The 25962-nt window shown below is 39.7% G+C and overlaps 3 protein-coding genes across 7 annotated transcripts; 2 read left to right on the top strand and 1 right to left on the bottom strand.

The window, feature by feature from the left end:
* Positions 1–1403: 1403 nt before the first annotated feature.
* LOC136762995 (polyadenylate-binding protein-interacting protein 2) lies at positions 1404–5934 on the bottom strand. 2 transcript variants are annotated; one of them, XM_066716652.1, is made up of 4 exons: positions 5804–5934; positions 4162–4305; positions 3115–3294; positions 1404–2817 (listed from the first exon to the last, which is right to left on the bottom strand). In XM_066716652.1, exons 2-4 carry the CDS (start codon positions 4297–4299, stop codon positions 2761–2763), a joined length of 375 nt encoding a protein of 124 aa, XP_066572749.1. In that variant the 5' UTR covers positions 4300–4305; positions 5804–5934; the 3' UTR covers positions 1404–2760. The 2 variants fall into 2 exon arrangements, with proteins under 2 accessions (XP_066572749.1, XP_066572750.1); XM_066716653.1 differs by having other exon boundaries at positions 4162–4301; positions 5804–5924.
* LOC136762994 (E3 ubiquitin/ISG15 ligase TRIM25) lies at positions 5816–13122 on the top strand. 2 transcript variants are annotated; one of them, XM_066716649.1, is made up of 8 exons: positions 5816–5929; positions 7303–7535; positions 9371–9941; positions 10216–10311; positions 10829–11059; positions 11337–11359; positions 11649–11782; positions 12113–13122. In XM_066716649.1, exons 2-8 carry the CDS (start codon positions 7393–7395, stop codon positions 12631–12633), a joined length of 1719 nt encoding a protein of 572 aa, XP_066572746.1. In that variant the 5' UTR covers positions 5816–5929; positions 7303–7392; the 3' UTR covers positions 12634–13122. The 2 variants fall into 2 exon arrangements, with proteins under 2 accessions (XP_066572746.1, XP_066572747.1); XM_066716650.1 differs by having other exon boundaries at positions 5822–5929; positions 9744–9941.
* A 136-nt stretch (positions 13123–13258) lies between these two features.
* Positions 13259–24005, top strand: matr3l1.2 (matrin 3-like 1.2). 3 transcript variants are annotated; one of them, XM_066716647.1, is made up of 21 exons: positions 13259–13336; positions 15257–16218; positions 16770–16831; positions 16927–16965; positions 17125–17234; positions 17338–17387; positions 17736–17855; positions 18000–18125; positions 18465–18602; positions 18699–18823; positions 19037–19655; positions 19781–19910; positions 20036–20058; positions 20257–20379; positions 20509–20637; positions 20750–20887; positions 21192–21322; positions 21912–22239; positions 22356–22515; positions 22931–23046; positions 23484–24005. In XM_066716647.1, the coding sequence occupies exons 2-21, from the start codon at positions 15436–15438 to the stop codon at positions 23520–23522; spliced, it is 3489 nt and encodes a 1162-aa protein (XP_066572744.1). In that variant the 5' UTR covers positions 13259–13336; positions 15257–15435; the 3' UTR covers positions 23523–24005. The 3 variants fall into 3 exon arrangements, with proteins under 3 accessions (XP_066572744.1, XP_066572745.1, XP_066572743.1); XM_066716648.1 differs by having other exon boundaries at positions 17733–17855; positions 18468–18602; XM_066716646.1 differs by having other exon boundaries at positions 17733–17855.
* The last annotated feature ends 1957 nt before the right edge of the window (positions 24006–25962 follow it).

Genomic DNA, 25962 nt, shown 5'->3' with positions numbered 1-25962 from the left:
TCCCGAGGCTGTCGAATCATTGTGTCCTCCTGCTTAAACACACAGATTTACTACATAGTCCATGGTAATTATACTGTCCAGAAGGGTAGAGTGCATATATATATATATATATATATTTATACATCTTTATCAATGTAGGTTATATATTTAGAGTCACTATTATCATTATTTTTATGTATATCTTTCTCAGAAACATCCCAAAAGAGAAATAATGTAATTTGTTATTTTAGCAGCTTGGGCATTCATTTTATGATCCACACCTTTTTCAAATAGGAATCGTGTTGTACCGTTAATGAAGCTGAAATTATTCAAAAAATGTGTGTGCTATTGATAATAAATTCAAACCTTTGCAACTACACCCTTTCAAACAGTGCTAGTACAGCTTACAGAAGACTAGGCTTAGTAGTAAATTGACCAGTCATGCACTCCTTCCATAAATATTTGTAAGTAATCAATGTTCTTTTAGGGGATGCAAGTTGTAACTGAAAATGATGTAACCTCTGCTGTATTGCTTGAACCGGAGAGTCATCTGCTGCCAAGAAAAGCACAGATTAGATCTGCCAGTTAACACAGCTTACACTAGTTATAGTTGAGAGTGTTTGATAAATCATTTAAATATTGTTCCTTAAACTATATTTATAAAGTATCAATATTTGAACACTGATAGTTCATAGAAATCAATGCAGTTAATTCAATCTAGTGGAATGTTTAATCACTCAATAGTGTGTGTATATATATATATGTATATATATATATATATATATATATATATAGACACTTCAGTAGAACACAGTTCATATACACGTGTACTGAAGAAAATTGTAGCCAAAGTTTTATAGGTTTTGTTTGACAGTGAAAACACAAACCATTTTAGTCAAAAGACAAACCAAAAAGAGATAATACCAGCTTTACAATACCTCCCCCTACTGGTTTAAATATAAAACCACTTCTTTTAATTTAGATTTTTCAGTGTTACATTAACCTGCACTAAATGCTATTTTCTTGTTTATTGAACATAAGACACCATTTTACCATGATTACTGCTCACCAAACTGAATTTGCATTTGCTTTACAATCATTTGTGGATCAAATCATGTACTAAAAATATATCTGGGAAGGAAGAGAGAAACATCCACTTTTCAAAAGAGGATTGCATCATACAATGGGAATGGGACAGTTTCCTTTGTAGTATGTTGCCGATCTCCTTTAAGTTGTAGGAGAGTGAAATCCAAATGATTATCACCACATTTCTGGAAATTGGAAATATACCACTTTAGAAAGATCTAGTAAATGCACCGTGCAATGGAAACTTAAGGAAATTACTTTAAAATAGTCCAAGACATCAATGCACATCTACACAAGGAATACAGGACAAGATTTCAATGAAACACAGACACAGAAAATACATTCCACTAAGATTTTATTCTTTTTTTAAATATTTTTGAAAAAATATAATGCTTTTTTTTTTTTTTACAATATTTTTCATTTTCTTTTTTTTTTTTTTTCTTGCGTTTTGTTTTTTTAAACACTATTCACATTCAACATATGTGGCAGTGTAAACTACCACGTTCTGATAGATGGGTGGGGAGGGAAGAGGGAGAGAAAGGATTAAAAAATGAAAATGCTGTGCTGTAGACTTCCCAATGTAGTGTTTCCTATAAACTGCTCAAAAAATAAAGCCAGGGATACAAGATGTACGATTCAATCGGATTTATCCTTAATATTTTTTGAGCAGTTTTATTTAAAAATTGAGAAAAATAAAGAGCAAAAATAAAGTTAGAGGCACCACTCAAGTTAATGCAACAATGTCTCCATTGCACCTTTCCCACTTCTAGAAACTATGAAAGTCATGCCAATTCCACCTTTTTAGCAGAAACAGCCCGATTTCCCACCCCCCCCCACCATTAGGTACTGCATTCAAACAGAGCAAAACAATATATAAAAAAAAAAAAAAAAAATTAAAATGCATCTCTTATTGCTTCAAAAATTAAAAACCAAAAAACGCATAATACACAAAATAGTGAGAAGCAAATATCACAGAATGAACATCAAGTAATGATTTTCAAGGTATTGAAAAACTTACTTCAGGTATGATATTCACTCAAGCAATTTGTTTTTAAATTCTCCAAATACTCAAACTGGCAGTAAAGAAATAGCTGAGTTTCCCTTAAAGCTTACAATGGTCACAAAGATAACTTTTGTAATCCCAGCCTCTGTAAAACATGAAGGTTTTTACTTTCCCTTTTAAAGAATCCCAAAACTAGACATTAAAAATAACAAAAAGTCAAATCCACTCTATTGCAGCTTTTGTGATTATCATTTGGAATTATATATGGGGGCAGAGCATGTTAAGGAGATGCCTTCACAAACACAGTGGACATCTCAAATGTTACAGCAGTCAAAGCAATTTCACAAGACTAACAAAAGGGTTTACAGAGAAATGGTTTACATTAAGGCAACAACAAGATAAGAGGGGAAACAAATTTCCCATTGTTTGTACAAGTACCACCATTTAGTTTGAACGGTGCCTCTTACTCCAGTCTCAACATACCCCCCACCCCCCATAAAAAACAAAAAAACTGAACTTTCAGCTCATAAACACTTTCGTTGATATAACAGTCCCAGCACTAAGCATGCAAGACTAACTGAAAACTTTGGCAATGCATTAAGTGTAACACAGTGACAAAGAAGCTTCCACAATTAATCTAATACTGGCTTCACAGTGTGGAGGTTGTGCTACGTCCACCAAGAGGCCTCGATTCAGTACTTAACACCAGGTACAAATTCTTTTGCATTGGGGTTCAAATTACTGTTGACCTGAAACATAAGGGAAATAAATTAATTTCACATAGTAGAATTACATGCAAGATGTATAAACTGTAAAACAAATCTGTAATGCACTCCTTAAAAGCACATGTAATGGTACTGAACCAAGTTAAATTACAGGACCAGGTTTATATTAAATGAACAACCATTTGATCTAGTGTAAACCATGAACTCGTGAGATTGGAATACGGTTTAAACACATTGTAAATGGTTGCAAATGATTTCAGGAAATGTAGGAATCTGAAAGTAGTCCTTTGAATAAATGCACACAACTCAAAGTGTACTAACCACCAGTTCTTCTCGAACACCACCATCGCCGATGACCAATCCATTGAGCTGGTCCTGCAGCTGGTTAATGGTTTGTGGAAGATCTCGGGCAGGAATGAACCACTCATGTTCCTCTTCTTCTTCCAGCATCTCTTGAAAACAACGCTCAATAAACTCCTCTTCCCAGAGTTCCTCCTCAATCTATGTGTGGGTTGAAAAAATAAAGTCAAATTGCAGACTGTGGGCTAGACCAGTGGTTCTCAAAACTGTCCTGGAGTACCGCCTACCCTGCTGGCTTTTGTTCCAACAAAGCGCTCAATTACTTAATTGAACCAATTACATCGGACTACATTTTATATTGTGTAACTGATAAAAAGTTGGTTCCTTAATATAATTTCCTTATACAATTTTATACTTAACTTAAAACCCCTACTGTTAAAAATTAAAATGCTCTGATTAAGGAAATTGTTCAATGAAGGGTTAAATTAAGTAATTCAGACAACGGTTGGAACAAAAACCAACAGGGTAGGAAGTACTCCAGGACAGGAGCGAGAACCACAGGGCTAGACAAAGAGAACTTTGACTTACAAATAAGTACAATCCTATATCCCCATCCCTTATTTGTATTTACAATAATTTATAATTTTCTACAGTAGTAGAAAGGGGTTTCTAAAAATTGAATTGCAATGCTGTACCAAATTGCAGGTCAGTTTTGATTTGGTATAACACACTGAAGTTGAAGGTTGAGTCCTTTTACAATAATAATAATAATAATAATAATAATAGGAAAAAAACAACTAAAAAGGACAAGTTTGAAATTCTTTGAATATACATTTCCCCCCCTCTATCTGAAAGCACTGCAATATGAATACAAATCTGCACATTACTTAATCAGTCCAATAATTAGTCCAAGACTAACACGAATCAAGGTCTTCACAGCTGAATAAGTGTTCGAAATGGAAATGGACAGCCACCAAATTAAATTTAAAATCGGCAGGTTGCAGTTCTGGTATTCACAATGTAAGTTTGGTTTACACTGGAGCCCCAGAAAGCATCGCCAACTCTAACCTGTCTATTAAACTCCTCTTCATTCTCCATCCACATGTACTCTGCAAATGGGTTATCCTCATCATGGGATTGTCCATTGATGATCATGTCATCGCTGATTATGCTGGGAGTATTGCTGCTGCGGCTGGGGTCTTTCATTTCTGCCTTTTCAAATGAGAGAAACCAGATTACTCTTCAGCAGACATGGGTTTAGGTTTCAGTTGAATTTAGAAAAGTTACATTATGACATACAATTATTCAAGAGGATGCTCAATAAATGTCAGTGTGGAAGAGACAACATACGACAGGTCAAGTGCATCTAAATAAGTGCTGCCATTTTTAAGCGGTTGTCATTATGTTAATATTCCCTGCATGAAAAGTAAGCAATTATTGTTAAAATGCATTCCTAAGATAGCAAAGTTTTACAGAATATGAGTTTTTTTCATGGTAGTTTATTCATGGTATTTGGACATAGCTGTAAGGCAAAACTTATAAATCGCACACATCCTACCAAACAAGAACATTAAAAGGTCAAACCATTCAAGGAAAGGGAAGAACATTGCCAAAAGCAGTACAAGGCCAACATGAACCGACATCAATATGCAGAAGACTGGAATCAAAAGCTCAAATATCAGGATTGTGAAGTCAAGGGAGCACGTTCCCTCAGATTATAGACTCTAGCAAGGAGAGGGGAGACTGAGCAAAAATTAAAACCCTTGGGTTGTGCCTTGGTCTCAAATCATGGGCAGCGATACTACACATGCATAGTAGAAATGCAGTTAAGGCAAATACCCTAATCTAGCAAGAAATGCACTTTTGCCAAGAATTAACACAGGAGATAATACTGCCAGGACAGAGACAACTCTACAAACGTAGGCTTACGTAAAGGAGTAGGTAGGATTAATCTGAACGTACATGTCTGTGCACAGAAATAAGTACTAAATGTATGCCCAAGTGAAATGCATTTCAAAGAGGCTTAGAAAGATCAAAGCAAAGCGCTGCAGGTGACCCATGAAAAGCGATTGGCAATAGAACTGCATTATGAACACCTAACAATCAAGATCAACTAGAAGCGAAAAAGTGCACGGGCTACTGCACACGATTTAAACAGACACACGCCAAGTGCACCTTCCTGCAGATGTGTGATGGACATGACAACCTCATTAACTCAGCACACATTTAGACCCCCCTGGCCGGAACAAATGGATTTAGCAGACCGGATCACACCGCCATCTACCTGTGACAGGTGACTGGGCGCGCAAGGACAACAGCGCTGAGCGCCTGTGGACGAGCAGGTGTCAATGAGGGTGCTTGGCGAAATACACAATTGTGTGCTTCAAACACAAGTCAGAAACGAGCAGGGCGTAGACGGATTCCCGGATGTTTACAGCGGACCAACACAATACCACCCCTTCCCCAAACGTCACGTAAAAACAACGACCGAAAACAGAAAAGCGGGTCTCGCCACGCATTTCACACACACCGACGGAACCAGGGCACATGAAACCCGCTGGCACCGCTCAGGACGGGGCTCATCCCCCAGGACACGTCCAGCTCGACCGACGCGCCCTGCCATCTTGAGTCTCCTGTCAAGTGCGGAGCGCTTCCGCGCCGCTGGCCTCACACACCGAGCCGCGCACAAAGGGCGACGAACGGGCCCTACCGACGACGGGGACGTGCCGAGACGAGCAAATGAATGCTGTGGTGGACTGGCTGCAGGACGCCCGGACCTCGCTCGACGGCTGGCTGCTATTTCCAGGGCTAATGGCCGCTCCGCTTCTTTGTTTTGGTACAACACTGCTGCGCACACTGTCACCGCGCCTCCCCTTTTATGAGCTCACCGGGCGAGCAGGGGCCCGTTCCTGCTGCGCAGATGTCCGCAGTTCGGCGCAGAGCTGCAGGAGCCCAGCGATCCCATTGGTGGAGCCGCGCAGACCCGCACAGAACTGCGGAAATCTGCGCTACACGAACGCCAGCAGGCTCTTACACAACTGCCTGTAGATTGTTCAAATGTCACCTTTATTATTATTATTATTATTATTATTATTATTATTATTATTCATTCGTACAGTATTAGAAGTGTTTCTGAAATAAATCGAATTGCAATGCAGTAAATTACAGGTCCAAGTTTTGATTTGGTCCTGGCCTATAACACACTGGAAGCTGAAGGCTGGACGTCCTTTTACAATATAATATAATATAATATAATATAATATAATATAATATAATATATCCACAGTGTAAGCAGATGGCAAACTTAAAGAATCACTGTTTACTTCAGAGCCCCAGAAAGCATGGCCGATTCTAACCTGGCAATTGAACTCTTCATCGGCCATCCACATGTACTCTGCGAACGGGTTGTCATCATCATCATCTTCATCGCGGGGTTGTCCATTACTGAGCCCCTCGTCGTGGGCCGGGCTGGGGGGCTTGCTGCCAGGCCTGGGGTCTTTCATTTCTGCAGGAGGGGTCTGGGGAAGTGGAATAGCTGCAATTGTGCCAGCGTCTGAATGTACGGGCTTGCATTGCTCAGTCTAGGGGCAAATGCAATACAACTGTTGACCATATTTGAATCAACCCTTACACATAAAAACACAGGCCTTTTCCTTCACATACAACGTGTATGTCAATCAACTGCCACTGAAGGGAAAGGTGTATGTTTATAATACGAAAAAAAAACTTTTCATATACATTGTTTCATATTTAATATAGGCATACTGTTTATATTAAATGCTGTCATTACTATACAGCCAGTCACTTCTCAGATAAAGTGTGCCGGGGAAAACGCATACGCCCGAAGAACAACTGAATATTAAAACACATTTGATACAGTTCATAGCCATTAACTGAGGAATACATAGTAAACAAATATATTTAAAGTCCTACTTAAGCTATTCAAACATATCGGAAATATATATAAATATGTGAGTAATTACCTCAAGACTTGACTAATATATGTGTAACCATTACACTCGCCCTGGAGCCGCTGCAATAAAGCCGTTACTCCGCTCGAGGCTCGCCTGCACGCCGGACACGGTACTATTGCTTTACTCACACCCTGCTTTACTCACACTCTGCATTAAGCGCCTCAATTCCCCTAGATTTTCTCCCAGCCCCGCTAAAAATTGTACACCTTTTTTCTTTTAAATCCATCGATAACAGGATCAACTAGCCTGCAGCCTTTAGGACCACTGGGGCGAGGCCTTGGCAACTGGCAAAGCCTGCGTCTCAGTTTTGGGCTGTGCGAGGTGCATGCTTGTCGCCACAGCCACTCACTCGTCCAGCTGTGGGAAGCGGGACAGGGGAGGCTTTTGCAGAGCCTACACAGGTGTTTCTCCCATCTGCGTAGGATATACGACATTATATGCAGAGAGGAGGAAAAAGTCAACAGCCAGGTGAGAGAAAAAAAAAAAGGCATCGTGGCACTGTACAAAATGCATTTGTAGTAGAGTTGTTAATATCAATACAAATAATGCAGAGCTTTAGTTAATGTATTTGTATTCGGATCTTTACAGGAACTCTTTTCTCTCCTCTCTTGTGAAGAACAGTGAAGAACAGTGATGGACCAACACTATTATTTGTATAGGCTAGCTTATTTCACTCTCAACGCTTAGCCCAATTCAACTCCAAACACATTCTGATTAATGGATTCAGTCCACTTATAATACAGCCTTCAATGTAAACAAAATCTGAAGCTTTTGAAGTTTAACTACAGTTTTAATGTTTGTAAGTGTCACTTGGTAACTTTTGAGTCAAATGATGCTTAATGTATCAAGTGAACCTCCCTGGTATTAGGATAGGTCCAATCCATGTCGTCACAAGCAATACATTCAATGATGGTAATTAGATGGAATGGAATTGCCAATCCAGTATGATATCACTATGATAAAGACCTGAGCGCCAGTATTTTCAGTATTTAAAGAAAGGTTTCTGCCACATATCCAAGTAGTATTTTATAGCTGTGATATTGTTAGCTTAAAGAGATCACACCTGCAAATCAAATCCTGGTGGTATTTGTAACCCAAACACAGTCTTCTTTTGTCAATAAAAATCTAGTTTATTTCTGTCATGCATTTTAAAGACTACTAATGTGACCATTAGCCGCAATTCCAAGCCTGCAATAGCAAGTGAAATATAAATATGCTTTTTTATTCAATATACATTAGGACCTATACAACAGTTGAATCAATCAACACAAAAATGGTGTGGGACTTTGACTACCTTTGAAGTTTTGAAAAATACCTGGCGGGTGTAGCAGTGTAATAAAATGTTGTATTAATATGTGTTGTAGATCTTGGTCAGTGGTCCCCAATCCTGGTAATGGAGGACCCCTACCCTGCTGTTTTTTATTCCAACTGAGCTCTCAGTTACTTAATTGAACCCTTAATTTAACTAATATTTTCAATTTTTTATTATTTTAAATAGTAGGGGTTTTGAGTATAAAATTCTGTAAGGAACATATCTTATTAAGAAGCCACATTTTTATCAGCTACACCATGTAAGAAGTCAAATGTAAGAAAAAGTTAAAGGTTCAATTAAGTCAGTGAGAGTTCAGTTGGAACAAAAGACAAGATAAGGTTGATTTATTTACACAAATGTAATTTCTGACCCAGCCCCCAAAATCACTGCCTTAGAGGTGATACTTAGGTTTTCATGGCGTGGTGAAATGAGGAAATGTGAAAGTGAAGACAAACTGATTTCACAGAAGGCAAAACAGCCTTATGCTTGAATCTCCAAATGTGACCCACCACATGATCATGATACTGACCCTGGGTTTAAAGCCTGCAGTGTTTTGGAAAGGTAAACCTTGTATTGTAAAACTGGCTCACAGTGGTAAGAGTACAAATAAATGAACAATGGGAGTCCCTGAGATACTGTATTGTAGTAGGAAAATGTTATTGGACATCTGAGAAGATCCCACCCTAAAATGCGTCAGAGGTGGCTATAACCAGATTTAGATCAAATTTCAATTTGAATGAAGATGTTACATTGTGTAGTATAGTGAAAACAGAAGCCATTCTGTGAAATACTACCCTGTCATTTGTGTCATTATGATTTGGAAACAATACTAAATATCTGGATATTGAAAGACAAACAAACAGAACATGAATAGCAAAGAACATGAGCTGAAATACCTATTTAAACACACTACCACCCATAGGCGTGGCAAGATTAACTCCAGTTCTTCTAGCTTGTCTTTTTCAGAAAACCCTTTTTCTGTGATTTGCAGTTGGGGAGCAAATATGGAGCCTAAGTGTCTTGAAGAGGAACTGACTTGTGCAATCTGCCTGGGCCTTTACAGAGAACCTGTTGTTTTACCTTGCCAGCACACTTTCTGCCGGAGATGTATCCGAGATTACTGGGCTAACAAGGGTCATTTGGAGATATATGACTGCCCTCAGTGCCGGTCCAGCTTTCCAAGGCAGCCAAGCCTAGAGAAGAACTTTACCTTGTGCAACATTGTGGAGAAGCTGTGGGCTCACAAGTCTCATCGTACTGCTCTGCTCACTGGCGTCACGTGCGATTTCTGTGCGGACGGCTCCTCTCAGGCCTCCAAGACTTGCCTAAAGTGTGAGACCTCCTTCTGTGCTTTCCACCTGCAGGCTCACCTCACTAAGCTCAACCCAAGGGAGCACAGGCTGGTTGACCCGCTGACCACCTTCTCCAACAGGAAGTGTGCTGAGCACGGCAAGGCGCTGGAATTCTACTGCAGGGAAGACCAATGCTGTGTCTGTGTGTCCTGCAGTGTCCTCGGGTGCCACAGGAATCATGCTGTAGCTTCCCTGGAAGAAGCTGCCAGTGTAAGTCATTATCGCTCATTCATTACCCCTGACAGTGCCCATCAATCTACTGCATCTGTCTGCTGAATCTAAATGTATCCTTGCTCTTCCTCTTAAGGTTTCAGAAGATACAGGTATCAGCTGTAATGGGTTAACCTTCTGCTCAATATTGTCATGTTACCCTGAAGTTAAGAAGACTACTGACTGAAGTTCAATTTTGTTTCATGTGTTATTATACAGCGCACTTCACAATGTCTTACATTTAAAACAGATTGCTTTACTTGTTTTTGTACAGGAGGCACTGAAAGATGAGATAGCAGGTCTTCACAAGGAGCTGTTCAGCTTCAGCATTATGAAACTAGACCTGAAAAAAGCAGAGGCTGAGTTTAAGGTAAAAGTACTGTTTGCTCATTGATGATCACCTATTCCATGGCAATATGTTCGTGTAATATTCAGTGTAAATGTTTTATGCTGAGTAGCCTATTAATGACATGCAATAAATCAAAATCTATTGTTATTTCAAACCACTCCTATTATCCGCCTGTCTTTCACTAGCTCTCCCAACCAGTAATTCCTCTTTTCACCATGGCAACATGGCACAGCATTATCAATGGTTTTTCTGTATTCCAAAAGAAGCTGGCCTTTTGTATTTACACAAAGCAGTTGCTGGGCAAATATGGCATTCCTTATTGATTCATTTAAAACAAAGAACAAGGTATCCCATTTCTGCTTCTTAAGTTAAGAGAGCAGGAGAAAAAGCTTTTTAACTTGTTCTAAAGTAGCTACTAAGAAGAAGCATAAAACATAAATCATAATAATAAAGTTGCCTTTTCCTTAGTTTTGTATTTCTTTGTATTGCACCCATGCCATTACAACTGTGATTTCTGAGCTCTGCTTGACCCCTGTAGGTGTATGTTGACAGTCTAACCAAGCTCACATCACAGAACTTCAGAGAGCTCCAGAAGAGGCTGCAGGAGGATGAGCAGTACATGCTGAGGGAGATTACCTCCAAGAGGAACAGCGTGTTGGCCAGGGTTAAAGAGCAGTGCAAACAGATTGACAGAGCTGCAGAAAACAAAAAGCTCAGAGAGAGCAACATTCAGGACATGATGAACAGAGACCCTTTCTCTCTTATTCAGGTACAGGCAAGTCCCTTTTGTTTTTGCTTTAGAGAGCTTTAGAGCTTGTAAATTGCCTACACGCTTTTAAATGAACTGGCACTGGCATATACAGCCCTCAAAGCAAACATTTTAACCTGATGAGTTCAGATGATCTGCATGTGTCCATATCTAAATCTACTGGAAGGTTTTCACAGATGATCCAAATAATACAATTTGACTGTTCATTTTCTAAACACATTCTCTCGCAACTGTATGACCAAAGAATTGTTATTGTTTTGTCTTTCTTTTTCTTTAGTCCACCGATCACTCAATCAACTGGTAAGCTGAATCTTAAGCATGGTCCAATATAACTGAATAGATAAATAGTCTAAACGTTTTTTTTTGTTGAAAATTGGTTGGACAAATACACAAGAAAGTACTGAAATAATGAAATAATGTTACACACCATAACCTCTTCACTGTCTTAATAAACAAGTGAACAGTAATACACATCCCTTTCAGTTTATATATAAGTATATAACATCTTGGAAAGTAACTGCACGAACAAATAGTTACTTCATATTTATTTCCTCTGGGTAGAAGAACTGATTGTGTCTTTCTTTAATAGGGATACAAAGACAAAAGATTTCCTGGAAGCACATATTGCGGATTTATCCTTGGACAAAGAAGAAGTGTTAAAAATTGTGAAGGACAGGCTAGACGAGACACAGATATACCATTCGGCTATATGGAACATTATGAGTAAATACATTTCACTATAATTCAGTGTATATGGATCACTTTGTATGCAGAACACAGTTCAATTGTCCCATAACTATCTGCTGTTTCTCAAGGGTGAAGAATAAATGTATAATCTGAAATATAAATAACTGGTTTGTTATTGTTGTTGTCTTTTTCACTTAGTCGTACACTGGCTTTGTTTCAACCCAAAAAACTATTTTTTGACTTGGCTGAACAAAACAGAAAGAGTGAAATACTTTTAAAGCCCAGCTGAAACATATTTGACTTGACTGAAACACAAGAACTGTACATAATAATTACATTAACAGGTTGTTGTTGCCCTTTCCTTAGATAGTCGAAGTCTGAATTTTGACGTGAACTCCGCCCACCCTAACTTAATCATCTCAGAGGATGGGAAAACTGTGAGCTGGTCAGACTCCAGACAGCCTTATCTTCCACACGAGGAGAGATTCAACTTTGACTCTCAGGTCCTGTGCTCCAATGTCTTTAGCTCTGGAACCCACTCATGGGACGTCTGGGTGAACGGCGAATCCTTCAAGCTTGGCATCGCTTACTGCAGCCTGGACAGGAAGAAACTTCTGCCTTCCTTCTTGGGACACAACAGTGTGTCCTGGTGCATTAGTTACATTAAAGGAGACATAAAAGCTTGGCATCAAAACATTTGTACAAATGTGGCTCAGATTAATGACCCAACTTGCATCAGAGTTCAGCTGGATTATGAATCTGGGACAGTGTCTTTCTTCTATTTAACTGACACCTTGATTCACTTGTATACATTTAAAACAACATTCAGTGAGCCAGTGTATCCAGCCTTCAAGTGTGGCAATAACACATCCATTAAACTTTCTTGATATGCTGGGACATGTACACAACAATAATAAACACTTAAGCTGTTTTCCCCCTCCCAGATATTTGTTAATTGCTTCCCCCTCACAATGTTGTATTTTATATGATGGTGTATAAATATGTGTTTGCAGGCCTTATTTAATTTCCCAGGATACAGAAGACGTTTAGCTGAGCACATAGTATAATCACATTCATGAAGAGTAAATGTATATTCATGTTTTCAAAAAATCATACTGACTTTTCGTATGCATTTATTATTATGGATTTTATTTTGTGATGTCCCTTTAGGCCTGCTGTAGTTATAGTCTAAACAGCTCTCTAAAGTTCACCTACAGAGTAAAGCAGAGCTCAGAAATAAAGATAATACAAAGGTGAAATACAACACAAAAATAAGGAGAATGCTGTGACCACTAATAATGATAATGATAAGAATTAGTTGTTGTTTATCTTGTTTTGTGTATTTTGACAGTCTGTGCAATAAAATATATTATATATAACAATTTGTTTAATTCATTTCAACAATTAAACGTTGCACAAAATAAAATAAACCTTAAAAAAAAGAATCGACCTTGTTCACTCGCTCGACTATCGGATAGTACGCCTGGCAGCAGCTATGAGGCTCTGTGCTCGACACTGTGGTCTGCCTCGTTCGTGTTGCAGCGAAGGTGGAGGAAGAGGAGTAGCAGGGAAATCTCGCACAATAGAGCTGTAAGATTGCATTTTTTAATGTATTTACTGCATCTGAAAATATATATTCCGAAGGTACTACTGTAGAAATGTTGCATATAAAGACGAAATCTTTGTTTAAATATATATTTGGTTTGTTTTTTAAAAATCTAAGACTGTATAAGAGAAACCGAGACGAGGCCTGTTTTTTTTTGGGGGGAGGGGCGTTTTCATGTATTAATAACGTTTACAGCTCATTATTGCACATAGAAATACGAATTCTGAGGCATTTCCTCTTTACGAGTGCTTCCGTTATTAATGGATACATTTTTATAAATACATTTCGATGTTTTTTAATAGGCAGCAAAGCGTAAACAATGTATCCCACGTTACGACGAACTGCAATTGCTGGTGCTGGCATCTACTCATTTTCCTGGTTGCCTTTTTCCGCGCAGTCTGTCGTGCTGATATTGTGCTATCCTTAATCTAGTGATAGTTATCGATTAGCCATGCCTTCGAAAACAACAGTTTTCAGTACATTACGTACCTTTCTTGCTAGAACAAATAGGGTCGTTTTAGGTGTAAGTTTGCTCATGGAACCTGTGTAAATACTGTAGATCATGCTTTTTGTTTAGGCCTATTTCTTTAAATATTTTGAATCCGTATTTAAAATGTGTGTGTGTGTGTGTGTGTGTATATATATATATATATTCGTAGGCAATCAATTCTTGCTATCACTTCCTTTGCAACCAGGGCGCTAATGTGAAGTCAGTATTTTGGGAGTGCTTAACTCTGTCTGAATGCAGATGTTCAAAGGTCTTTTTTGTCTTGTTGGGGAATTTTGTACACCATTGAACTCTACAGCGTTAGACAGAATAGCAATGTGTGTATTTCTAATGCTGGGTTTTTTGTACAGTTTGATTTTAAGATTCAGAATTGCGCTTTCTTGCATATTTCTTACCAGTATTCGCACATGTAATGTATCGTTCGGCTAATGGATACATGTGAGATGATCTACTGCGAGTCTCTACATTGAGTCTCCATCAGAAATACCTTTGTTTGAGCAGTATAAATTAGGTGGTGGTTTTAGCCAAACCACCGAGGGATTAGACTTTTTTTTTTTTCTGGAGAAACGACAAATCTCTCAACCTTTCTTCTAGGGGTGCACTTTAAGCTTCAGTTAAATAGTGGTGGTGTGCTCTTTAAATGTCCAGTACTGCCTACACTTTAACCTATTGGTCTGCACTTTCTTTGTCCCTTTTACTGTGGCATTCTGTGGTCCATTCCATCCAGGGATCTGGAAAAGCTGTATTTAGCTACACTTTTTGGGCACATTAAATATTATCTATAAATACAAAATCTAAACTATACAAGGACATCTTTGCCATTTTTGTTTGTCAGATTTCTTTGGTAAAGCCCTCTTTTTCTTTTATACCCTTTTCCTTGGCTCGCAGTATCCATGAGGAATGTTTTAAGTCTACTACCTGGGTATCAGCCTTTGTTAAGGATTGCCATCAAATTATCTGTGCCCTTATCTTGGCTAAACACAGTTTTATTCTGAATGTCACTTAGTCTTTCATTCTGGACATAAAGCTTAATGCTGATTCTTTATTGTACAAGATCAACCTCCTTTATGAGCCTTGACACTTATAAGCAAAACACTGCCAGCTGCCACTTTTTCCTCATACATTGATATCATTGCTCTTGGCATTGGTTGCAAATGGCTTTTGTTTAAAAGCTGAAATCTTTGAATATGTCTGCTAATGATTTCTTATGTAAAACCATGTGACCACAACATCTTTGCAGCTTTACAGTTTAGTTTGTAAAACAACTGCATACCTGAGGTAAATGCCCTCTGTTGATCTTTTTTTTTTTTTTTTTTAATATTCATGTTGGTGTTCAAAGCACATTTCAGCAGAAAAAGATACTAGCTTCTAATCCTTACTGATTGTGTTTCTGCAGAGCATTTTGATACCATCACAGAAGAGGAGTCCTCCTGTTGCTAAGTTCATTTAGACTTTTTAACACTTTCAGTTGACTTCCACTTACTTGACTTTTTCCCTGGAGACTTCATAGTCCATAGCTTTGTTTCAATCTTGAGCATTTTACTGTTGTGCTACAATACAATACTTTGTCTGGCAATGTCCCAGAAGAACCCATCTGACAGTGCTCACAAAGGCTTTACTGCAGGACGAGGGCTCCTTGCTGCTGCAGAGTCTCTGAATTTCAGCATGAGCGAGCAGCGTTCCCGCAGTTTCTACCCTTCAACTTCAAGGCCCTGTAATAGCATGATGTCCCCTTTAGGGGGTGACAACAAAGGCCAAGACTGTTATCCCTCCCAGCATCCTGGAAACATTGACAACGCCATGAAACTCTTTGTTAGTCTGGGTCTCTCGCCCAAAGACCTGGACGCACTGGCCCAGATTCCCGAGGATAACATCAGTGTGGAAACTTTGCCCCATCTTATCATGCAGCTTAAGACGAGAAAGGGGCAAGGCAATCGCCGTGTGAATGAGACCAGAGACTTTCCACCTCTCTTACCAGATCCCCCGTACAGAGCTTCCAGGGATGACTGGGATGACATGAGGCACGTTAGGCCGACCAGTTCACTGGGGGAATCATCTGGCCGCAGTCAAGGAGTTGACTATAGTTACGGTCAGGTGCAGGAGAGCCAGTCCAGAGGTTTCGACAGATTAGACTATTCCGAGGGGGGTGGCAGAGATCGCCGCTATTCTGATCTTTCTCACGATAACTACGGCTTAGACAGTCTGCGGATGGGTCCTCCGCGGGCGTCTGAGAGTTTGTTAATGCAGAAGAGGGTGGGCTCTCCCTCACCTGGCAAGGTTCGGGATTTCCATGGAGAAATGCCCGTAATGTTTCCCCACGTGTGCTCTCTTTGTGATTTCGATGTGCATTCAAACATGGTGAGTATGTCGTTTACATGCAAGATGCATACACTGCCCTACTGTAATTCATACATTCATATTTGCATACCAAACCCAAACAGAAAATTGACAAATGACAATTATTTGCTTGGTTCTTCAATGAGAATCTTATTTAATGTGCATTTTGTCAACCTATTGCTAAATGACCCACATCTGCCCTGAAGTGCATGGGCCTGCATTGATATCTGCCATGGCTTCTCTGAACTTCAGGAGGTATTTCTTAACGCACAAGGGTACTTAATTCTTGAATGTATAAAAATGGTGGTATAAACATTATGGTAAACATTTTACATAGCATCACAAACAACATGATGCAAAGTATAATTTATTCTATACAGTGTAAATATTAATAGTCTGGAATTTTATGAATGAATTCAAAGTTTTGCATCATACTTATAACTGCGTTGGGAATTTGAAATGTTTTTTTACTTCTCTATGTGAAAAGCACAGCAAATTAAGCTTTTTAAGAATGTCATAACCCTGTAATGAGGCTTTATTTTATTTGTGTGCATGTTTGACTTGTCTTGCAGGAATGGACTCAGCACATCAATGGATTGCGTCATGCAGAGAGTCGCAGGCAGCTGCTCAAGATGTACGTTCTTTTGTTTTTTGTCTACCTCTTTCCTCTCTTTAATGGTCCATTCCATACAGGAAGCTAATTCATATAATGACTCTCTGTATTGACAGGTATCCGGATTGGGATCCACAAGGTCGACGCAACAGAGTGTGAGTACTGTGCACTCGTGAAGGGATTATTTTTAAGCAAATTTGTACAAAAATATTGACAAAAGTCAATAGATGCTCCTATATTTACATGTGACTAAAGCTGACTTGCTCATGATTGAAATTGTGTTGTGATTGATTTGTGTTGGTTCTGTCCTGTAGGCCAGATTCCCTCTTACTGGAGACAACCAATCGAGCCGATGGCATTCTGGGTCCTGTGCCCCTCGTTCCGGGGCTTCAGAGAGGAGGGATGGGCTCCAGCTGGGGATCAGGTAACAGTGCATTTAGAAAGGGTATATGTTTTAGATCAGCAGTCTGACTTTTTGTTGTTTTTGATTAACTAAATTCCTTTTTTTTTTATATATATATATAAAGGTGGTGGTATTTCACACCAGGTTGATACATCTCTTTCTGTGAAACCAAAGGTAATGATTTTCTTTGTTTTTAGCTTATTCTGTATTTCTGTGTTGTATTTTTTTTAAATGCAAGAGGCAAGTTAAAATTGAAATTTGTATTCTTTACAGTAAATACTTTATAATCTTATCTGCAAATTACATCTTTTGACTTTTTGATTTATTTATGTGTTATATACTACCATCTTTGCTTTTCTTAAGTCGGGTAACATGCTGAATCTAAACAGATCATATAATAAGCCTGTATTCAAAATGTATATTAATGAATGTGGGCAGTACCCAGTCTTTTACTATGTAGTGGTCACTGGACTTTTACATTTTAATGAACGATCTGAAAGGTAATTTGATTCCTCTCAGCAGCAGACGGATACCAGAGTGATTGCTGCTAAATTTGAGAGAAATGCCGTTTCCATGAACAATCTTATAATGATGGCCCAGCCATTTGGCACAGTGTGTCAGCATCTGATGCTACAGAATAAGGTAAATGTTCCAGTTTTGTATCAGTTTGTTATTAAATTAGATTCCTTTATGCTTGGTTTTCTTTATTTAAACATGATTTATCAATTTGTAAGTGCATTGTGTAAGTAGCACAACATTAGAAGTAACTGAAATGGTCTGTTTTAGGCTTTCTTGGAGATGATGACACATGAGGAGGCGATGTCTTTGGTGAATTTCTACCAACATAAGCCAGCCACATTTCACGGAAAAATAATCAATTTCCATTTGTCATCAGAAATGGTCATGAACGAGGTAAGAAGCTTTCGTGGTTAAAATTGATTATGGTCAGAAGATTTCATAATTCTTACTTTGACTACGAACTCTTCCTGACCTGGTGAGCTAGGTGGTGGTGTTGGAGTGTGCCGATTTTCATTTTCTTGCATTTCATATTCGCAGAAATACGTACAATTTAAAAAGTGAGTTCTGTATATTGTATTGAACACAAAATTGAAAGTGGATCTCCCCTTTAAGTAATTGCCAATTGATACAAATAATTCTCTTTTCTACCTTATGCTTGTAATGCATGTTTAAAGTTTGCATGGTCAAGAGGTTAATGTTTATATATATATATTTTTTGTCCTGTTTCTGCAGCAGAAACGACGAGCTGGGAAAGGCAAAGATAGTCCAGTGATCTATTTCTCCAACCTGCCTAAAGGGAAGAAGTCAGAATTGTTGTCTGCCGCGTATCGCTTTGGGGAAGTGGAGAAGTACTTATTTTTAAATGAGCAGGTACCTGAAACTTCAAATTAATCAATTGAAATGTATATCATTATTCATGTCCAGTTTCCCTTATTCTCGGTGTGCTCTTGTTTTTCTTTTCCTTAGGCGTTTGTGCAGATGAAAAATGCTGATGATGCCAAGATGATGGTGAAGTACTACACTATAAATCCACTACACTTCAAAGGCCGAACTGTCAGATTAAACATCTGCACAAAATACAGGAATTTAACGTGAGTCCAAGCCCTCAGGTTTAAAGAGATGAAAGTAAAGAACCAGCACTTATGTGTGGATGTATACATTTCCCAATCTAAACCCATATCGGTGTATGTCCATATCAGTTTAAAAGCTATCAATTATTATACTTTATAGGTACTTACCATGATGAAAATAGCTCAAAGAAATAACTTTGCTGTATTGCTTATGACTTGAAACTTGTATTTCAGAGTGAACAACAAGGCTTCTTCAGGAAAATCAGAGAGAAGCAGCGCCAGCAGCACCAATGTAGGAGGCCTGTCTAGAAAGTCCCAAACCACCACGAAGGACAAGGCCTCCAGAGATGCGAAGCAGGAGGAGGCTGCTGTGGAAAAAGGTAAAACTGCACTGGAGGAAGACTCCGGAGAGGAGGGTTCTGGCGAGATGGAGGGGGGAAGCAACGGAGAAGGGGTTTTGGTGGAGGAAGCAGATGATGGAAGAGAGGACGACCCGGAGCCACTGGTTGACCCCGAGTTGAAATCCAAGCCCCAAGAGGAGGGAATGGAGTTGGATGTCGGGAGTGCAGGTGTGAAAGGAGAGGAGGCATCAGCAGAGGAAGAACCGGTCCAGGACAGTGCAGCCGAAGAAACGCTGGAAGAAACGAAGCAATCTCCAGGGGTTGAGATTAAAGGAGAGCCCTTGGAGAATCCCATACAGAGCCCACAGGCTGCAGAAGAGCCCAGTGAGAGCGCCGAGGGGCCAATGGAGGAGCCAGAGGTCAAAGACGAAGAAGAAGAAGAAGAAGAAGAAGGAGGAGAAGACAGAAGAGGAGGAGGAGAAGAAGGAGAAGGAGAGGGAGAGGAGGATGAGGTGAGCATTTTTATTGATTGGATCCTCTTACTGTGTGATTAGGTGCATTCTTAAAAGGTTTAATAAAATTGTCCCAAATTCGAATCGGCCAGACACTCAGAGCTAGTGTATATTTGTATTTACAGGAGGCGATGCTGGAGGAGGATTTCCCTGAAAATATGGAGGATTTTGTTACTTTAGACGAGTTGCCAGAGGAGGATTCATCTGAAATCTCACAACTTGTACCGGAATCGGAGCTGAGCGGTTCGTCTTCGAGTAAGTAACCCAGTGTGCAAGATCAGCAGGCTGCCGTTCCCTCGGGGTTCAGTCTAAACAGGTTTTCCCAAGCATATCAGACGTTCACCCCATTGAATTTCATTTTGTTCCTCTTTCTTTTCTAGGAGATTCCAAGAGAGAAGCCCTGGTGTGTACACTTTTTTTGTTTTTCCTACCTTTTTAAAACCGTAGATTTAACAGCTCGTTTATTTTCTGTATTGGGGAAATACTTTTAAAGTTAGTATACTTTTGTAAAATATAGCAGCTGCTTTGAGAAAATGCACCCCAGACTTCTGAATGATTCATCGCACGTGGAATGAAATTATTTCACGATTTCTCTTTTCAGGGAAGAAAGGTAGTTAATGTCGTGGGCTTTAAAAGAGGTTACAATTTTCTGGAGGAAATCCTGACCCTTGCCAAGCCTTTTGGGAAAGTGGTTCAACACCTGGTGCTGGACACAAGGCATGAGGTAACGAGTGATTGCTTGATGTGCGTTATTGTGGTTGTGATTGTGTTTATTCCTGTTAATGCGCTTTGCTGGGGGGTGTTCCCCTTTGCAGCAGGTGCTAATGTTTTTCCGTTCCCCTATGAAATATAGGCATTTTTGGAGCTTGCGACACATGAGGAAGCAAAAGCCATGGTTGATTTCTACAATACCAATGTGACTGCGACAGTTTGTGGCAAACCTGTGAATATCCACCTGTCGCAAACCTACAAGACTATTCAGGTATGTCTGGGAAATGTAATCCTCATCGTAATATTGGTGGATATGGGTCAGCTATGACCTCAATTATGTATATGTTCTTCATGAAATCCTTTGTGTTTTGTTTCAAACTTAGTTTCGGGCTAAAGCGAGTGGGAGAGTCATCTATGTTGGCCAGATTCCATTCTGCAGGTACACAGATGCCTCGCTCTTAAAAATTGCTCAGCCTTACGGACGAGTGAGGCGTTATTTCCTCAATCGATATCGCAATGAGGTATGAACCCACTGCCAGCTTGTTAACTGTGCCGAACTTAAATGCAGATTGAGGCCGATGACCTACTGCAGAGTTTCCCCCAGAAAAAAACAAGAAAAGAACGTGGGCTGGGCTGGCCCGAGAGTGGAGGGGTGGATGTGGTAGAGAACGGGGGAGGATGTATACATATTTCTTTGACCAGGCGGCACTGATATTTCACCCACCTGAGTATAGCTGTGGGAAACCCTGCAACTGTATGTTGGTCATCTCATGTATGTCATTTTAATGTCTTCAGCTTTATAATTTTTTTCCTTTTTCCTCTCAGTGCTTTATTGAAATGGAATATTCTGAAGACGCAGAGAAAATGGCCAAAGCCTACAAAGAGAACCCACCTAAATTCAGAGGCAAATGGTTGACAGTTTACGTTAGCAAGAAGTATAAAGTGCTTAAACAGGGGTAGGTATGATTTTGTTTTCAGTTTTTCTTTTCTCTCTGTTCTATAAATAATCTTTCTTCAACTCATGTTGCTTTTCCATAAATATCACACTTCGTGGTGAAAATGTATCAAATCCTCCTTTTTATCCGAGTCATTCTAATTTATTTTGAATATTCAGTATGTGGTATCCGCATCTCATAGGTTCAGTGTCTCTTTATTTTGAATGTCTTCAGTATAGTTGCCTTGATTTTTTTTTAGCATAATTTGACCCTTTTAAGATATTATCAATCAGTCACTTGATTTAGTATAGCACCCTTTGCAGGGGAGCCACAGAGTGCTGTACAAATAAATGGACAAACAAAATAAACCATCAGGCACAGAGGAGAGAAAAACAAGAACTTGAAAACAAGATGGCAGATTGTTATAGGAGAAAATAAAGGTACACGGCTTAAGGCCCAGGCCTGCTGGTTGCCTCCCCTCCAGGCAGTATCATTTTATGAAACACAGATGGAACAAAGAACTTTCTAACCTTCTTGCTCTCGTAAAAGTACGATGTGTGTTTTGCATTGCTTGAGATTTGCTCCTCCAATGATGGCTGTCTTGTCACAGGCGTAAACCCCCTCCTCCTGAACCCGAAGAAGAGAGGAAGCCGAAAAGAGGGCGGACGGAGAGTACCAAGAGTGAGGACGACGTCTCCGAGGACTCGCCGTCTGCAGGCAAGAGCAAGGAGGACGAGCAGCCCTCGTTGAAAAAACTCTGTGTCCGAGAGGAGAATAGCTCCCCGGAGGAGACGGACAGCAAAGAGCAGCAGGGGGAGTCGGCGTTGAAGAGCAGCGAGCCGGGACAGGCAGCGGCCGTGCAGAGCGACGACCCTGAGAAGGAGAAGACCAGCGAATCCCCTGACACTTCAGCAGTCCAGAAGAGTGTCCCTGCAGAGGTGCGCAGTCCAGTGCGTTGTTTCCATACACACTGACCGGGTTTCAGAATAGTCCCCGAGTCGATGACTGTGAACCCCGAGTGAATTACAGAAAGCGTGATATTTGTGTCTTTCAGGAACCCAGTAGTAGTGAAGGAACTGAAGCAGTCTCCTCTAATGGAGTCAGTGATGTAGTCTGTGTGAAAGAAGAGAGCCCCAAGACCAAACCCCAGCCTGAGAAGAAGCCCGAGCAGGCACCCTTCACTCTAGGGCCGTACCAGCCCGACAACCCCGTGGGTAAGAGACCGAGATGAACATTTCAAGTTGATGGCAATATTTCTGGGTTAGTTGCAAGGCTGAGCACTAAAGAATGTAGTCTAGATTTTCATGGTCTAGAAGTTCCCAACCCTGGTACTGTAGGAGCCCCTACTCTGCTGGCTTTTTTTCCAACTGAACTTTCAATTTCTTAATTGACCCTTAAGTCTGTTAAGTAATAAATACTGCACAAACTTCTCTCTAAATGAAGTAATATTCCACTGAAGAACAGGATGTAGCGATACGCTGAAGAGGAGTTTCCTGCAGTGACCGGAAGAACCTGAGCTTTCTTAGGGCTGTGGTTACCCCTCCAGACAGGTCTGATAAGAGAACACAAACCACTTCACAATTCTGTTAATATAATGTTTAACTCTAGAGTATTCTGCTTCCATTGCAGGCGTGGAGTACGTGAAGATGGGTTATTACTGCAGGGTCTGCTTCCTGTTCTACTCCAACGAAGAGACAGCTAAAAAGGCTCACTGCAGCAGCCTGACTCATTACCAGAAACTGAAGGTAACTTGCATCAAGGTGGTAGTTATTTGTGTGTCTGAGACTCGGGGAATAAACTAACCTTCAAAACCCTGGCTTTGGTGGAGTTGCACTGGAAGGGAACGGTTCTGGTGTTTCCCCTGCAGTTCAAGTGCTTTAAGATCTTTGGAAGTGTCTAGTTGAACTTGTCTTTGCTACACGTGTCAATTCCAGCAGGCGGTCATCTCTTCATATCTGACTGTGTGCATCTTTTGATAGAATCATATACTGGTTAACCTCAAAAAACATTATATTTCCAATGCATCACAGTTCTAGGGTCATGTGTGTGGCTGTTAAAACAGGGCTGTGAACATGAAAGAAGAGACGAGGCTCGTAATCAGTTTTAACAATGTGATGGATTGTCATACATTTTCTTGTATCTGAACCTATTAATGTATCCGTGTCTTTGCTTTTTGTTTCAGAAACACCTGGAAAAGGAGAGAGCCAGTTCTTCTCAGTGAGAGTTTGAAGAACAAAGATCTATTTTTCAAAATTAAAATGTCATTTTAACCTGATCCTGAATTCTGCCTGTAAAATCATATTTTAAAAATCCATGCAAGAATTCATCACACTAGAAAGCAAAGTATTCAGTTTCATTCTTGAGTAAAGCTACAGTTTTAAACCTTGTTTTCTGAAGGCCGTACTACTTTTGCATGTGCTGTATCTTTGTATTACTGTGACCTTTGGCATAATCCTCTTGTGTGTGTAACTATTTGGGGAGGCTACACAGTCAATAGATGATTATTAAAATGGAAAATCCAGAAGAGCTCTTGAGATCGTCCCAGTAGAAAACCTATATAAGTGTTTTTTGTTTTGTTTTTTTAGGACCGTTTTTATTATTTCCAATTTTTTATTTGGTGGTGGATGTTTTTTTGTTTTCGTTTTAAGTTTAATTTTCTCCTGTAATCAATTTCATAAATAAATACTTCAGATTTGTGATTTGATATTGTGTAACAATTTTATTCATATTGAATACTTTAAACATTAATTAAATCAATAGCCAATTATCACATCCTTTGAGCCATGATTAAAAAGGATCAGGATCAAACTAACAGCAAACATGCAAGGTGTTCAACAGTTGTTATAAACTGTGCTGTAAGTGTAGTTGTAAGCACAAATACATAGCAGAACAATAAACAAGGCATTGAGAAAAGGGAGACATTCCAAGGCCCATGCACCTTGAATACTAGGAACCTATTTATTTTAAGCAGGGTGTATATAAATGAAAAATAAGTAAAATTAATGCTTTACTACGAGGTGTTGTCATAAAGTGTGTACCGTTTAAGAACCTTGACTTTTTTTTGCATTTAGGTCAAATTGTGACTTATTTAAATCTAGCTCTAATGTACTGCACAGCTGATGGTACAAATATGCTGCTCTCTTTTACCACAGCTTGGTTTTGTTTCCCAGGGTTGTATAATTCTACTTTCACTTTATATATACTACGTCTATATAGTATATCACTAAAGAATAATAATTTTAAAAAAAAGAACCTGTATGAGGCAAGGATGTGATTTTAATTGCAGGAAACTAACAAGTGCAGTTTAGGGTTCCAGATTTTATTTTTCCAATGAAGGCTTACAGAACAATACTATATATTTCACAAACAAGATTTCAGTTTACATGCATTTTGTATTTCTTTTAAATGACAGTAGGAAAAACACACAAGTCATGAGGTGTGCCTGAATCAAAAATATTATACATAGACTATATATTGTATAATTTGAACTTTAAATACTTCCAGATACCTATTTCTACATACTTGAAAGACATGAGTTATTAATGAATTATGTCAGCTAAGGGACTTCTTCCCTCAGGAGTCTGCATTAATTCAGATCATTTCTCCAATGGTTTCTCAAGGACTGAATTTACCAAACCAACTGCTTCACCATCAGAACGATCAGCAGGTGTATAAATTGGTGATACAAGGGTGACCTCTATAAGATGGTTGTCAGGGGCTCTCCAGTACCTGGGTTGGAGACCACTTCTCTACGTAGTACCTCCTTCACTTTTGCTCTGTAATTATCTGACACGTACAAGTACAGGAAAGGGTCGATGCTGCTGTTGAAAGTGCTGAGCACTAGGCTGACCATGTAGGGCCGGTACAGGCGACTGTCCTGGAGGACTTGATCTCTGTTGTAATGGAGCAGCAGAATGACATGACTGGGAATGTTGCACACCATGAAAACAGTCAGTACTATAGCACAGATCTTCACAGTTTGGGCAAAACTCTTTTTCTGTCGAGACAGTGAGCATATTATGGACACATAGCAGATTAAGATGGAGAGGAAAGGGAGGATGAATCCAAAAGCAGTCAGAGATGTGAAGTAGTAGGCAAAGAGGTTAGTCTTCAGATCAGTTGGTAGAGCATCATGGCAGGTGATCATGCTGGTGTTGTTGATGTGGTAAGACTGTTTTATTGCAACAAATGGCACCATTGCAGCGACTGCGATCGCCCAGGTCATGATGCTAACTGAGATGGCCAGCTTTTTGCTTCTGATCCTCTGTACAGAAAAGGGGTGGACCACAGATATGTACCGATAAATACTGATGAACATGAGGCAGAGGATGGAGCCATACATGTTGCCGTAGAAGGCTGCTGTGACGACACGACACATTGCTTCTCCAAAGATCCAGCGGCTGCCCATAAAATAGTAGACTATTTTGAAAGGCAGAAATAAAAGGAGAAGGACATCTGCAATCGCCAGGTTGATGAGCAAGATTGTACCCGGCAGCCTCTTGACCTTGGTAAGCAGGACCCAAAGAGCTAATATGTTTGCTGGAAGCCCCACCACAACCACCACTGTGTAGAGGATGGGGATTATTAAGGTTGAGACTTGATCTGTTAGCAAGTTTTCTGTGGTTTTATTCAAGGTGTTAACAATGACACCATTTTCACAT

This window comes from Amia ocellicauda, chromosome 11 (assembly GCF_036373705.1).
Source record: "Amia ocellicauda isolate fAmiCal2 chromosome 11, fAmiCal2.hap1, whole genome shotgun sequence".
Classification (NCBI taxonomy): domain Eukaryota; kingdom Metazoa; phylum Chordata; class Actinopteri; order Amiiformes; family Amiidae; genus Amia; species Amia ocellicauda.
The sequence above is the reverse complement of the archived record's forward strand: the minus strand, read 5'-3'. Positions and strand labels throughout refer to the sequence as shown.

Bases quoted from the DNA above. Each gene is read 5' to 3' on its own strand.
- LOC136762995 (XM_066716652.1), bottom strand. From the start codon at position 4,299: ATGAAAGACCCCAGCCGCAGCAGCAATACTCCCAGCATAATCAGCGAT. The intron at 3,295-4,161 runs GTTAGAGTTGGC...ACCCACACATAG, and splicing joins AAGAGGAGTTTAATAGACAG to ATTGAGGAGGAACTCTGGGA. The intron at 2,818-3,114 runs GTTAGTACACTT...CTTATGTTTCAG, and splicing joins GTGTTCGAGAAGAACTGGTG to GTCAACAGTAATTTGAACCC.
- LOC136762994 (XM_066716649.1), top strand. From the start codon at position 7,393: ATGCTTGTCGCCACAGCCACTCACTCGTCCAGCTGTGGGAAGCGGGAC. The intron at 11,360-11,648 runs GTAAGCTGAATC...TTTCTTTAATAG, and splicing joins ACCGATCACTCAATCAACTG to GGATACAAAGACAAAAGATT. The intron at 11,783-12,112 runs GTAAATACATTT...CCCTTTCCTTAG, and splicing joins GGCTATATGGAACATTATGA to ATAGTCGAAGTCTGAATTTT.
- matr3l1.2 (XM_066716646.1), top strand. From the start codon at position 15,436: ATGTCCCAGAAGAACCCATCTGACAGTGCTCACAAAGGCTTTACTGCA. The intron at 16,219-16,769 runs GTGAGTATGTCG...CTTGTCTTGCAG, and splicing joins TCGATGTGCATTCAAACATG to GAATGGACTCAGCACATCAA. The intron at 20,638-20,749 runs GTATGTCTGGGA...TTTCAAACTTAG, and splicing joins AAACCTACAAGACTATTCAG to TTTCGGGCTAAAGCGAGTGG.